Source organism: Kryptolebias marmoratus, linkage group LG16 (genome assembly GCF_001649575.2).
Source record: "Kryptolebias marmoratus isolate JLee-2015 linkage group LG16, ASM164957v2, whole genome shotgun sequence".
Taxonomy (NCBI): domain Eukaryota; kingdom Metazoa; phylum Chordata; class Actinopteri; order Cyprinodontiformes; family Rivulidae; genus Kryptolebias; species Kryptolebias marmoratus.
The window spans coordinates 8,368,567-8,383,834 of NC_051445.1; the positions used below are offsets into that span (position 1 = coordinate 8,368,567).

The 15,268-nt window shown below is 37.4% G+C and overlaps 3 protein-coding genes across 3 annotated transcripts; all 3 read left to right on the top strand.

Annotated features, from left to right (window-relative positions):
* The first annotated feature begins 462 nt into the window (after positions 1 to 462).
* On the top strand, positions 463 to 2,901 carry LOC119617783 (trypsin-2-like). The gene is made up of 5 exons (XM_037980222.1): positions 463 to 617; positions 718 to 871; positions 959 to 1,218; positions 2,314 to 2,450; positions 2,576 to 2,901. The coding sequence occupies exons 1-5, from the start codon at positions 578 to 580 to the stop codon at positions 2,726 to 2,728; spliced, it is 744 nt and encodes a 247-aa protein (XP_037836150.1). The 5' UTR covers positions 463 to 577; the 3' UTR covers positions 2,729 to 2,901.
* Positions 2,902 to 7,980: 5,079 nt separating this feature from the next.
* Positions 7,981 to 9,483, top strand: LOC108235492 (trypsin-2). The gene is made up of 6 exons (XM_017415525.3): positions 7,981 to 8,139; positions 8,230 to 8,380; positions 8,491 to 8,741; positions 8,828 to 8,964; positions 9,096 to 9,197; positions 9,290 to 9,483. Exons 1-6 carry the CDS (start codon positions 8,100 to 8,102, stop codon positions 9,335 to 9,337), a joined length of 729 nt encoding a protein of 242 aa, XP_017271014.3. The 5' UTR covers positions 7,981 to 8,099; the 3' UTR covers positions 9,338 to 9,483.
* A 3,787-nt stretch (positions 9,484 to 13,270) lies between these two features.
* Positions 13,271 to 14,771, top strand: LOC108235493 (trypsin-2-like). The gene is made up of 6 exons (XM_017415527.3): positions 13,271 to 13,429; positions 13,520 to 13,670; positions 13,781 to 14,031; positions 14,118 to 14,254; positions 14,386 to 14,487; positions 14,580 to 14,771. Exons 1-6 carry the CDS (start codon positions 13,390 to 13,392, stop codon positions 14,625 to 14,627), a joined length of 729 nt encoding a protein of 242 aa, XP_017271016.1. The 5' UTR covers positions 13,271 to 13,389; the 3' UTR covers positions 14,628 to 14,771.
* The last annotated feature ends 497 nt before the right edge of the window (positions 14,772 to 15,268 follow it).

The window sequence follows — 15,268 nt, forward strand, 5'->3', positions numbered from 1 at the left end:
TTGTTCTTGGCAAACTTCAACATAAAACTATGCAAACAGTGATGCAGCCTTTTGAATAAAAAAGCTTAAATGAAAACAGTTACAGTATTGAGTGTCAAAATATTTTTAATTTTTGTTGTTGTTGTTGTTGTTGTTGTTGAAGAAATTCAGAAAATGATGCAGAATAAATGTGTCGTTGTATATCTCTGCTCTTGGTCACCTTTGAGTAAAAGCCAAAAGAGGTGAGAAAGAAGCCATCTGTGGTTTCTGAAGCAGCAAAATAACAGAACATGGTGTTTTTTATGTTTGAATCAATCTGAATACAAATAAAATAAAATGCAATATTAGTGAATTAAAAAAAAAACCCTAACTGGTCATTTACTGGAGTGTTTGCTGAAAAGACAGTTGCATATTCATGTCCAAGACAAGGATTGGAGTGGGAGGAGTGGACAGAAATCTGAAGGAGCGTGGATGTGTTCGGGTGAAAGGTGTTGAGGAGGAGGGATACATGGGAGGTCACAGAGAAGTTGAAGTATAAATGCAGAAACAGGTCATCAACGTCCAGTCTGATTGTGGGCAGGACTGAGTCAGCCAAACCATGATTGTCCTGATGGTTTTCATGCTCCTGGGAGCTGCAGGTAACAACCATTTGCAGTATTTACAAATGTGTTAGAATAACAAAATAAAAGGAGAATAAATGGTTAATTTTAAAAAGTTTCCTTTTTCATAATTCAACAGCTGCAGCGCCTATGGATGACAAGATTGTTGGAGGCTACCAGTGTGACGCTCACTCTCAGCCCTGGCAGGTGTCCATCAATATCGGCTACCACTTCTGTGGCGGCTCCCTCATTAATGACCAGTGGATCATCTCTGCTGCTCATTGCTGGCAAAAGTTTGTACCAAATCCTTCTATTCAATCACACTTTGAAAACATTGTGGCCAGGAGAACTACAGTCAGCTATTGTTGCTTCATTTTCAGCCCCTTTTCCCAGATTGCCATCTTGGGAGACAACCACATCTGGGAGCACGAAGGCACTGAGCAGTACATGTCAGTAGATGCCATCTACTGGCACGAGAGCTATGATTACAAGACCCTGGACTATGACATCATGCTGATGAAGCTGGCACACCCCGTCACTGTGAACGAGTATGTCAAGCCTGTCTCCTTGCCCAAAGCCTGTCCCACACCTGGGGACATGTGCACTGTGTCAGGATGGGGGAATATCTACTCTGATGAAGGTGAGCTCTGTCTAATCTTGGCAATGAACGACATCAAAGAGGTTCTTATCTGACGACGATGATGAAACTGTTACTGGTCACAGCGGGTGCGGACGGGGTAGGATCATTTAAAGTCACACCATGAGAGAAGATAAGCAATCCTGGACCTCCAGTAACGTAGAGGGCTGAACACAACAGAATAATAACAAGTAACATTTACATAAAATTTGAAATGTTATTGGTCAAGTTACTAAGGTGACATTAAGATGTTACCTTTGATGTATTTCTTGCAGAATTCATCCTGGTTTTCAGCTTTTTCTTTTTCAGCATTTGTGTTAATAATTAAAGGCCTAGCATTCCTTAAAGAGATGCAGAACACCTGCAGTCTTTCAAGACACAATTTGAAACTAGGATCTTGAAAATTAAAAGAGTTTTAGCCTTGTTGAGCAGATCTTTAAAATAAAGTCATGAACAAATGCACACACTATTGCAAGATCTGCCACCATTCATTAGTACTTGGAGTATGCATTGGGAATGACTACCACACCAAATTTTAGCTCAATACCTATATAACTGACTGCATTATATTTTTTTTCTTAACTTTTCTAAGGACATCTTGAAATGGGGTGACTCCAATGACTAATGCAAAAATTTTAAATCCTCACAAGATCTGTTAGCGCTCAAATGTTGTGTTGGGGATGACTCTCAGCTACTTTCACACCAAAATGTAGCTTAATATTTGTAAAAATCAACCAAGTTATGGACATTTTTGTATTGACTAATGTTGATTAGCTGTGGCTATTGTACTCTGAATTAACTGTAAAATCCAGTTGCTGTTTTTTTCTTTTTTTTCATTTGTTTTTGACACATTTTGTTAATTTAAACTCATAATGTCACAGAACCTGCAAAATCACATGCTGTTTACATTTAAAACCTTATGTGAACCTCTTTACAACCAGGTCCCCAACATTACTTTACAACAAGAAACCAATTACAGCTGCTGTTCAGATGTGTCAGTGATGGGGTCAGATGAGATACTCTGAGATGTTCACTTAAGATAAAAATAATTATCCCATTACTCAACCTCTGTTTTTCTTTTCTTGCCTTTAACTACAGTGTTCAACCCATTTTACCTCCAGTGTGTGGAAGTCCCCATCTTGTCCAACAAGGACTGTGAAGCCTCCTACCCTGGGATGATCACCGAGCGCATGGTGTGTGCTGGATACCTGGAGGGAGGCAAGGATGCTTGTCAGGTATAATTTGCACAGTTAGAACAAGAACAAAAAAATGGCCTTTGGCAATTCTAAACAATACAGCTTAATTTGAATGACAAGATTGCATAAATAAGCACTTTTCTTTCTTTCCTTGTCTTGTTCAGGGTGACTCTGGAGGCCCTCTGGTGTGTAACGGCGAGCTGCAAGGAATCGTCTCTTGGGGTCAGGGCTGTGCTCAGCCTAACTACCCAGGTGTTTACACCAAAGTCTGCTCTCTGATGCCCTGGATCAACGAGACCCTTTCCAGATACGGCTAGGCTGTGATCTGCCATCACAGAACTACATGAGAGAAAAGGGGAAACGGGATAGAGAATGAGACCGGAGGAGACGGAGACAGCAGGTGGCTGTGGGTAATTTCAGAAACAAAATGAACAAGACAACAGCAAAGAAAAGCCACAAGGAGAAATGGTGGGAGAGAAGAAAAAAAAAAGTGTCATATTTCATCAATAAAATCTTTAATTTTGTCTTGCATCAGTGTTTTTTATAATGATGGTACTGATCTGTGAAAATTATGCAACTCTTTTTAAATCAATAATGAAATAACTCAGTGAATTTTAATGCTGTCTAGAAAAGGTACGCTGACAGTATTTCTGTCCTTTTTTAATCTTCATCTGACGATATTACAAAGTAATAATTACCATAAGAGTACCTATCTGATGGGGAAAAAAAAGATGGTGTAAAAATCAATGAAAGAGGACTCATTTGAAAATTTGTAAACCTGAGTTTTCTGCACTGCGTTACTTTTACATTGAATAGTTTTGTTCCAGGTAGCTGATTTTGCAACACAAGTTTTAAATGGACCAGTCCTGGTGATGGACCACAGTCGACTCGGTTTTCAGTGTAAACAACCATCTGCTTCTACTGTGTAATGCAAAAGTGAACGTAGTGTAAAGGTTTATAATCTAGTGTTTGCCTGAGATTGGAGTTGTTTAAAGAGGGCAGAAATCTGCTTTAGAGCTGGGCCCACGTTGCATAGCCCCTCGCCAAAACCTCTGCCTGATATCCCAGACTGATAAAGCTCTGAGCTATTTCTGCTCCAAGATTTTGATAACAACTCTACAGAATTTTATTTAAAAAAAAAATCTGAACAGTCGCTTTAAGAGCTTTTATAAATCGTATTTTTGTGACACACACACAGAGTTTTAGACATATGTCTAAATGGATCAAATGTAACCTGTTTAACATATAACATTTTTTTAAACATATTAACACACTTAAATATATATTATTGTGAACAACAATATAACACATTATTTTCAAAAAATACAGCATCCATGTTAAAAGTATCTCCTGAATGCTAGATATTTTAATGCTGTATGTTTGGTCACATGAAGGCTTTGAATTGTGGAGCCCAGGAAGTCACAAAGAAACTGGAGCAATGAATAGTGGCTTTTTGTTTGTTTGTTTGTTTGTTTGTTTGTTTGTTTGTTTTAAAGAACCATAGAATCCCGTTCACAACAAAAGCAATCAGACACATTTACTGCAGAAGTCTTTTCTTTTTTAATTCTTAATAATAATTCTAATTTAAATTGGTTGTTTTATTATTCAGAGCAGCAGATTGAACGAAAATAGCAAATTATGTTAAGCTGCCTCATTAAACATCTTTAACTGGATCAATTAGTTGCTGGTCGTGCGACTCTCCAGCCCTTCAATAAAGATGCAGACCTGACAATGAATGAGACCAATTCTACAGGAGAAAATCTGTGGAGCACTGAAGCTGGTAAGCCAGAATCAAACTCAACTAGTCTAAGATTTTTTAGATATATCTTTATTTTTTGACATCCTTGCCTCCCTCCAGGCATCCAGTACAGAACATGGAGTCAATAATGAGCCCGGTTCTTTCAGTCCCCTTCAAACAGGATGGGGATGTCCAAACACTGCAGCTTGCTCCTACTGACAACTGGAGAACAAAAATAACTTGGAAAAAAAAGTGAAAATATATATCTGGAAGATAGATCAATCTGAAAGAAAATAAAGGCCTAACATTCTCTGAGGGAATGCACATTACCCACCATCTATGACAAGGTATGGGATGAAGAACTGCTCTGTTTTCTCGTTCTGCTCTCCCAGATGCACTTTATGTTGCTAAAAACAAAATACATAGAACAGATTTGTGCTCCACAAGAGTGATCAGCAAATGCTAATCTCACTTAGAGAAATACTAGAAATACTGCATGAGTCAGTGAGCAGCAGTCAGAACCCAGGGAAATTAAGCAGGGAGTAGAACAATAGAACAGTCAAACTGCAGAGAACCTGATGGGGCTGAGAGTTGGGCTTGATGTTCTACTTGTAATAAAATGCAACTGAAAGCACACATTATCAGCCTAAATTTATCCATCTCTTCATTTTTCTTTTCTTTTATTATTTTTTACCATAAGATTAAAGTATGCCCAAAACATAAAGTACGATGCATTTGTATAACTACTAGTTCCTAATCATGTTATCACATTCAAATGCTGAAGCCGGATCGAGTTTATTTTTGGGACAACAGCCAAGAGGCTGTTTGCAGACAGACACACAATCAGCTACAATAAAACGTTACAGCCACAGGCAGCTCCAGTGAGCAGAAATATGACCAGAGACCTCATGGTTGTTATGTGATCCTGTTGATAAGACCTTCACCTGCAGCTGGGATTTATACTCTCAGAGAGAGCTGCCTCGGCTTTCCGAGCATCTTCATTGGCCAGGAAAGAGCCTGTCTCAATGTCTGTTTGCTGGGGGCTGGTTGATTGGATTTAAAGATTAGAGAAAGTTGTACTGTCAAGATAGTAAAGCTGCTGTTTGTATTGAAAAGCATTGCATTTCCTTCAGTCCTCCTCCTAAACAGCAGGTGTTGCTAAAGACCAAACCAGTGATAGGAATAATAAGGGCATTTAAACTGAGGTAATATGGCCACAATTCTTAATTCTAAAAGCTCAAAATAGGCAGAGTCGCAGAGTAGAAAAGGAATATGACTTTTTTTCTGTGAAAAATGTGACTATATTTCTATGGAAAATCTTTCTGCTTACTTAAAAAATGACAAAATACTAATCACTTCCTCTGAAATACTCAATAAACTGCTCAAACTGGGGTTTCATCATCAATATGAGTGCTTTTATACGGATTCTGGCCTTTTAAAAACAACTCCAATCTCAATAATCGCTTCTCCACTGAGTCTGCAGCAGAGTCCATCCCATAGATCATCTCTTATCTCGACCTTATGGAGGCTTGTGTCACTGAAGACAACCAGCAAGACTCCGAATATTTGGAAAAGAACAAGACATTTGGGGAATTGGATGAAAAGGGGAACAGAATGGAAGAATTCAACAAATGGGAGAGCTGAATTTAATTTCTTTCATTAACAAAAACATTTGTAACCTAGTAAATCACAGCACATTTTAAAGTTTTACATCACATATAAACCTCAAATGTTAAAAAGCAGGGCAGCATGGTGGAGTGGTAAATAACACTTTCACCCACTGATACAATACATATCTTTTAAACTTTTTAAATTAGATTGACACATTTATTTATGAAATTTTTAATACTTTACTACTTATTGGTTAAAAGCTGTGTTACTTGTTCGTTTTTCGAGTCAGAACATACAACATGTCGCCTCTATATTTAGATGTATTTGAAGACAGTATCTCACAGCTGTGTGTTTCACAGCAGCTGTTGCCTAAAATCTAAATTCACTTATGGAGGTTCTGGTTGCTTTCTGTTAAACTGCCTCTAATCTTGGACCTGGAAGATTTGCAATAAAATTACTTTCACAATTTGAAACCAAAAAAAATAAAAAATCCTATTCTACAGACAACAAACCACATGAACTTTTAATATTAGTTGGACTCTCCTCATATCTCCATGTCTTTTTATGCCTTCATGCTTTCTGTTCCCATTTCTCAGAACAAATAAATAAAAACATACACATAAAGAAGAAATAAAACTCTGCCTGCTTGTGAGTAAAAGTGCAGAATAAGTGATGCACTCATGATGCCTTAGTGTCAGCAAATGTACGAGCTTCATGCTGCTTAAAAGCAAAGCCATATTTCAAGATGGCAGTTCCAGGATTTATCAAGGTCAAGTTGTGAAAAGGAGCACAAGAAATGATTTTCACTCAAAATGATTTTGGTGGTTTTTATATTATTTAAAATCCAACTTAATCAAGTCCTAAAATTCAGTCAGCAACAGCTCCATAACTGCAAGGCCAAACTGAGCAGACTTGAGCTCTCTGGATAAAAGCTCAGGTTAATATTAATCTACAGTCTGAGCAGCTCTGTGAATTTAGACTGAAACACCAAAATATTCAAAAAAACATTTTAATAATTTGGTGTGTCAGTACATTTATGAAACAATAATTAATGAAAAGAAAAATGGAGCAGAGTGACAAGTTGATACAATGAGCAGAATAACAATCCGAGACCTTATGACAGTAAAAAGATCATTTTCTTTATCAAATACGCTGTTTTACATCTACTTCAAGAGGCCTGATTGCTCTAAAGAAAACTGGTATAAGCTGTTATTCCTTAGATGAGTTTTTTCCCTTGGCGCCCAACAACAAACAGTCTAATATTAATCAAACCAGTGAGCTGGAACAGATGGAGTTTTCACATCATGCCTTCAGTCTCAAGGCGGTGTAACCAATCAGTGTCAACAGCATGACCAGAGCTGGCGTAACAGTATATAAAACTTTATCTGCAGGAAAAAAAAAATAGAAAAGGAAAGAAAAAGAAAAGAAAAAGAAAAATGATGTTGCACAATAAATGAACATGAAGGTAACATTATTCTATTGTATTCAGATTTTTATTATTTGCCTATTTAATGGGGGGTTTTTTTGTTGTTTTTTGCTAATTATACTGAAGTTGATCACTTTACTGTGATACTACTGTGATACTTTACTAACTCACACAAGAATAACTTTGTGTGAACATTTCTTACGAATTAGGATTTAAATTCTTTATGCTGTTCTTCTGTTTTCAGTATCACCTTATAATGGTTTTTTCACACATTTTTAACTCAGAAAATCATTTAAAAAAATTAATGACAAAAATTTTGTCACTTCACATTTACTTTTAGTAAATGATAAAGCCAGACAAGTTCAAGTATTACTTCTTAAGTGTTTACTAAAAAATGCACAACACATCAGTAAAGACTATAAAGTGTTTTCTATGTCTTCAGGTGTTTTTTTTTATATACAGTACTGTAAGAAGTTTGATTAAAATCTTCTTCGTCTTTGAGATTCATGATAAAGAAAAAAAGAAAAATGAACCGGTAAATACTTGGGATTACATTCAAGTGTTGTGCAATCAAGTTTTTGTGTATTTGACGTTCATCAGAAATAAATCAATCATAGTGGATTTCAAAAACGCATTTACACACGAGGACCATCATCCTGTTCTGTTTTTTTTACATATAGTTAATCTTCTTTTGGGGGTTTAAAAATATTTAAGCCCCTCATCAGAGTTCTGAAAGGCCAGCCTTCAGTGCAAAAATATTTGTTTTTCCAACATTCGAGATTGTCTTATTCAGGGTTCTGATTGGTCAAAGATAACAGTAGGAGGTGACCGCAGCAGGAAAACTCAGAACTACCTTCCTATAAAAGCAGGGCTGCAGGTGAAGTCCTCTCATCAACAGGATCACTCAGCAACCATGAGGTCTCTGGTGTTTGTTCTGCTCATTGGAGCTGCCTGTAAGAACAGCTTTTTAATAGTATTCAATTGGTCTGATAACAGAAACGTTCTTTTAAACATTAAATGGCTTGTTTTCTGTGTGTTTTCAGTTGCCTTGGACGACGACAAGATCGTCGGAGGGTATGAGTGCGAGCCACACTCTCAGCCCCATCAGGTGTCTCTGAATGCTGGATACCACTTCTGTGGTGGCTCTCTGGTCAACGCCAACTGGGTTGTGTCCGCTGCTCACTGCTACAAGTCGTAAGTGTACAAATTTCCTCAACATGCCTGCAGGTTTGAATTACTTAGGTTTGTGTTTGTTGGTTCCTTTGTGTGTTTGCGCTCAGTTTCTGTGTTTGAACTGTTTCTAGCCGCATTGAGGTGCGTCTTGGAGAGCACCACATCCAGATGCAGGAGGGAACCGAGCAGGTCATCAGCTCCGCCAAGGTCATCCGCCATCCTGAGTACAACTCCTACTACATTGACAATGACATCATGCTGATCAAGCTGAGCAAGCCCGCCACCCTCAACTCGTACGTGCAGCCTGTGGCTCTGCCCAACGGCTGTGCTCCTGCTGGCACCATGTGCAAAGTCTCCGGTTGGGGCAACACCATGAGCTCCAGTGAGTGATGAATGAAGGGTTTATCAGTCATGTTTATTTGGTCTCTTTAAACCTTATTTCATTCATACTTTTTTGACATGTTTCAGGTGCTGACAGGAACAAGCTGCAGTGCCTGGATATCCCCATCCTGACTGACAGGGACTGTAAGAACTCCTATCCTGGAATGATCACCGACTCCATGTTCTGTGCTGGATACCTGGAGGGAGGCAAGGACTCCTGCCAGGTATGTAACATGTCAAATATTCAGACACCGAAAGCGGGGAACATCAGTTACAAATTCAGAAGAATACAAATGACTTCTCAGTAATGAGTGTCATTAAAAGTATTCTCATGTTTGTTTCTCTTTGTTATCAGGGTGACTCTGGTGGACCTGTTGTGTGCAACGGTCAGCTGCAGGGCATCGTGTCCTGGGGCTATGGATGTGCTGAGAAGGACCACCCTGGTGTCTACGCCAAGGTGAAAATAATCTCAACTTTTTAGCCACATTTTATATCATATATGTTGGAGGCTTTTTGTACTAAAACACCTTGTACCGTCTCCATTTTTAGGTCTGCCTCTTCAACAACTGGCTGGAAAGCACCATGTCCTCTAACTAAAGCTGTTCTTTCTCCAACCATCCAACCATCCAACACTGCTGCAGTTCTTCTGTTCAACTATTCTGATCTAACAGTTGCTGATGTGTTCAGAACAATGTGCTGCCAGATTCATATAAACCAATAAAATCTTACTATCTAACCTCTAACCTCTTGTCATATTTTGTCTGTTTGCTAACATAATAAAATCTTGCTTGCAGTCTTTAGAGAGGTAGTCTTTGTGTTTTTGACTTCTATAACAGCCATATTTTATCCCTATACTGTAATATGCATTATTGCAATGCAACACTGTAAAAGCAAAACATTTTTCATGTTTATATCAACATTAAATAAGATTGTTGTCATTCTGAGACAGTTAACACTAAAACTTAGTCAAAGCTATGTGAAAACATATTCAATACAAATTAAAATGTCTACACCGAATTGAAGCAAAATCCATCTCAACTAAAAGCAATATAGCCACATATTCTGCCTACAAACGGCACATTAAATTAAACTTCATCATACTGTATAAGGTGCAGCCTGTCTGTACAAACACACTTTCTACTTTTTCATTCTCATGTCTGCCTCTTCAGAGAGTGGCTGAATAAAACCATGGCCACCTATTAAACCTGATCCTTTTTCAACCATCTGATACTGCTGCAGCTCTCCTGTCATCCTGAACAACACGCAGACAGTTTCACATGAAATAATAAAATCCTGAACCTTGAACTCTAGTTTTTTTCTTCTCATCATTTTATAATGTGTCTCTTGTGCCGGGTAGAGATTTCTCTGTGTACATGGTCTGTTATTTTACATAATAATGAGGTATAAATATTAAATATTAACTCATAGGTCCAGTTGTTTTAATTTTAACAACACCATTACTTTTTTTAAATTAGTTCTGAAAGCTAATGTGAATACAGTCTCACATAGATTAAAATAGTTTATCCTTCAGGCATTATATAAATGAGGCATATCATCATTTGTCAGCTGGATCATTTCAAGCATTTTTTAACTAGTTTTGACTTCACTGTGTCTATGAAATATACTTTATGACACATTGTACTCCATAAACCCATAAGAAGTGATGACTTTTTCTTATGGTTTTTGTTAAACTCACCTATGATAATACCAGTTATAAACACTTCTTAAATCAGTGTTTTACCTTCAGAGAATTAAAAATGTTCTATTAATTTGTTGGGCTAACAACATATTGACAAAGTAATCAAACAGATATGAGGGCATTTTGAGTGAATGAATAAATGAATGAACGAACGAACGAGTGAATCAATCAATCAATCAGTTAATGGCATTCATTTGCTGTTTTTTTTTTTCATTAGCAGATACAATGTCAAAACATTTATTTTCAGACAGAATTGCATCATTATTTTTTTTTTTTATCAAGCTCTTTCATTATTGATGGGAAAGTCAGACCACTCTCTGACACCTTCTTCAGCACATCCTGAAGCTTTTTAAAGGGGTTAAGTCTCTGTGGTGTCTAAATTGCGTGGGAAAATGTCTCGTGCTTTCCAAACCACTTCTTTTTAATGAAATATAACATTTCTGGGAGTGCAGTTTTCAAATATACTTGTGCTTAAATAGAAGCTAACAGACCAATGAACTCCCCTCAGATCATAACCTGAGCCCCACAGGCTTGTTCACAAGACCTAGACGTCATCACCTTTTTTGGCTTTTCCTTTATTCTCCTATCACTGTAAAACAGTGTGAGTCTGGACTCATCAGACAAAAATCACATTTTTGTTGCTCTACATTTTGGAGAAACAGAGTTTAATTCTGACCACACTGATAAGATAACGACTGGTTTAAACTGGGCCAAGATTAAAGTGGATTGTTGCCGGTTTTAAACTACTTCAGCTTCAAATATTTTACAAAGGTTTAAAAGAAAACTGTTTTTAATAAAATTTGCATAATCAGGTTGCATTACGTGGTTATTTGCACAGAATGCTATGGATATTTGCAAACACAATAGCAGCTGCAGCTAGCTGTAGCCTGGTTCCACTTACAGCAGGAAAAACATAAGATTTTTTTTAAAAGAATAATTGTTTATAGTTTATAAAGTAGCATCCACATGAACTGAATTATCATTTTTTTGACTGGAGTTGCTTTAGCTGTTAGCTTATCAGTTTGGTCAGAATTAAAACCAATATCTTCAAACTTAAGTCATTCGAAGAGCTTCCTATAGTTAATAAGATTTTCACAGAACTCCACTTCAAAAGCCCTAAACTACCTTTTTTGCAGCTGTTTAATCCTAACAGTTTGATTTATCTTTGCATTGTGTGTGTCTGTGCATTTAAATTATCTTGCCATGACATGAAACTGTAAATATTCATATCACAACAATAAAGTCATAACAACACTATAATTGTAATGTGATCCAGTCCATACATCCCAAATCCATTTTTATTTTTAATCTACGTCTAGCAATCTGATTATTTCCACCCAGTGGAAAACATTCAACTTGGCTGGGAAGTATCAAGCTCTAGATGTGGGTGGTTCAATGCAGAACCACCACCAGGATTTCTAACAATATTCAACCCAATCTGACAGAAACAGATGGTGTATTCACAAGATGCTTTTACTTTCAAGGCTGTGTCACCAGTTATTATCAGTAATGTCAGCAGCATTACTAGACCAGGGAGAAGTGCCCATAAAACTTTACTGACAGGAAAAAAAAACAAACTTCCACATAAAGGTAGAATATGTCAAAGGGAGATTATGCCAATGCATTCAGAAACATTTAATATTTTCATTCAACTTCGAAAAATGTTTGTTGGCTTAAAAAACGGTTGCTTTCAGAGTTTATAATTGTTCTGGGATACATGATAATTACACTTACCAATTGTGAATTTAGTAAAAGAAAAAAAAGGAAAAAAGAAAAGAAATCAAGCTGCCTAAAAGTCACTACTTATGTTGCTTGATTGTACGTATTTGGGTGTGTGTGTGTGCATGTGTGGGTGTGTTGGGAATGTTTGAGTAAAGATTTTAAAGGAATTCTGCCTTTGCTCTTAAAGTATTATGTAATTTTAAAATTAGATAATTATTTGTTAGTTAAAGTGATGACTAAAGGTAAACAATGGGTTAAAATTCTGTTGTACCCAAACAAGATGACATCAGGATCAGTTGTATTTTTACTCACATTTTTTGTCAGGAATTTACTTTCACCAACAAAAAGGATTTCATTTTATGGCAACCTTTCACTGTCATCAGTGATGCTGCTGATAAAGCCTGAAATAATGTTCCAAAATTTTTTTAAAAAGACATTATACAAGTATTTTCAAATGAGCTGATCAGCTGACTCTGTGTATAGTAATGTATTTTACTACATGACTTTGTGTTTTTGTTGTTGTTGTTTTGTTGTCTTGAAATCAGTTATAATTTTTGGTATTATTCTCTGTTTTCTGGTATTCCCTTCCACCATTACAACTGAATTTATTATCAGAAAATCATCAGAACTATTATTGATGAAAGGTTTGTCACAGGTCGTCTACATTCAGTTCCAGTTATCATTATATTGGTCAAGTTTTATTTATTGGATGCATCCTGGCTGATTGCTTTTTTATTATGTATTCAGTATATGAAAGGCCTTTTGCTAAAATAGGCCCATGTTAGGTGATCAGTAAAGGCATGTGTGTTGGTTAGCTACACTCAGCAACTGCGCTGTGAAGCAGGCCATCTGCTGAGCAGCAGTTATGTCAAAGATGATGAACATGATAAATTGAACATCTTGTGACAAATGCAGGTGTTATTTCATATATAATGTACTGCAGCAAAAATGTACGGCAGGAAAATGTATTTCCTGACAAAAAACAAGATCTGACTTTTAAACTTATAATTAATTTGCTTTGAGAGATTATAAATTATGAAAACACCTGAAGGCCAGCCTTCAGTACAAAAATATTTGTTTTTGCAACATTTGAGATTGTCCTATTCAGGGTTCTGATTGGTCAAAGATAACAGTAGGAGGTGACCGCAGCAGGAAAACTCAGAACTACCTTCCTATAAAAGCAGGGCTGCAGGTGAAGTCCTCTCATCAACAGGATCACTCAGCAACCATGAGGTCTCTGGTGTTTGTTCTGCTCATTGGAGCTGCCTGTAAGAACAGCTTTTTAATAGTATTCAATTGGTCTGATAACAGAAACGTTCTTTTAAACATTAAATGGCTTGTTTTCTGTGTGTTTTCAGTTGCCTTGGACGACGACAAGATCGTCGGAGGGTATGAGTGCGAGCCACACTCTCAGCCCCATCAGGTGTCTCTGAATGCTGGATACCACTTCTGTGGTGGCTCTCTGGTCAACGCCAACTGGGTTGTGTCCGCTGCTCACTGCTACAAGTCGTAAGTGTACAAATTTCCTCAACATGCCTGCAGGTTTGAATTACTTAGGTTTGTGTTTGTTGGTTCCTTTGTGTGTTTGCGCTCAGTTTCTGTGTTTGAACTGTTTCTAGCCGCATTGAGGTGCGTCTTGGAGAGCACCACATCCAGATGCAGGAGGGAACCGAGCAGGTCATCAGCTCCGCCAAGGTCATCCGCCATCCTGAGTACAACTCCTACTACATTGACAATGACATCATGCTGATCAAGCTGAGCAAGCCCGCCACCCTCAACTCGTACGTGCAGCCTGTGGCTCTGCCCAACGGCTGTGCTCCTGCTGGCACCATGTGCAAAGTCTCCGGTTGGGGCAACACCATGAGCTCCAGTGAGTGATGAATGAAGGGTTTATCAGTCATGTTTATTTGGTCTCTTTAAACCTTATTTCATTCATACTTTTTTGACATGTTTCAGGTGCTGACAGGAACAAGCTGCAGTGCCTGGATATCCCCATCCTGACTGACAGGGACTGTAAGAACTCCTATCCTGGAATGATCACCGACTCCATGTTCTGTGCTGGATACCTGGAGGGAGGCAAGGACTCCTGCCAGGTATGTAACATGTCAAATATTCAGACACCGAAAGCGGGGAACATCAGTTACAAATTCAGAAGAATACAAATGACTTCTCAGTAATGAGTGTCATTAAAAGTATTCTCATGTTTGTTTCTCTTTGTTATCAGGGTGACTCTGGTGGACCTGTTGTGTGCAACGGTCAGCTGCAGGGCATCGTGTCCTGGGGCTATGGATGTGCTGAGAAGGACCACCCTGGTGTCTACGCCAAGGTGAAAATAATCTCAACTTTTTAGCCACATTTTATATCATATATGTTGGAGGCTTTTTGTACTAAAACACCTTGTACCGTCTCCATTTTTAGGTCTGCCTCTTCAACAACTGGCTGGAAAGCACCATGTCCTCTAACTAAAGCTGTTCTTTCTCCAACCATCCAACCATCCAACACTGCTGCAGTTCTTCTGTTCAACTATTCTGATCTAACAGTTGTTGATGTGTTCAGAACAATGTGCTGCCAGATTCATATAAACCAATAAAATCTTACTATCTAACCTCTTGTCATATTTTGTCTGTTTGCTAACATAATAAAATCTAGCTTGCAGCCTACGCATAGGTCAACAATAAATAAAATTGTTGCAAATTTGAGAAGTATAACACTAAAACCTAGTGAAAAGTGACATAAGAGTTCATTTTATTCAAACAAAAATCTAATTTTTTGATAAATAAATGTTTCAGCCTATTTTCTTTGTAATCAATGAAGTCTTTAGGTGGATTAGAAGCTAACTTTTGAACAAATGTCTGTGTATCTTTAAGGACAATGGCAATGCCTTAGGTTTGAATCAAACAACTTACTCACCCTAATTTAAGCAAGGTCAAAGAAGGTCCATGCCCATTAACTAATGTACTGAACATGTTTAATAGTGCGTTTTTGTGATACAAATAAACAAAATTTTCACTGCTATGTTAAATGGAGTCTTTGAAGAAAAGTAACTGAAAGTATTGTTGAGTTTCCTTTTTATTTGTACCAAATCATATAAAAATATATATATATAT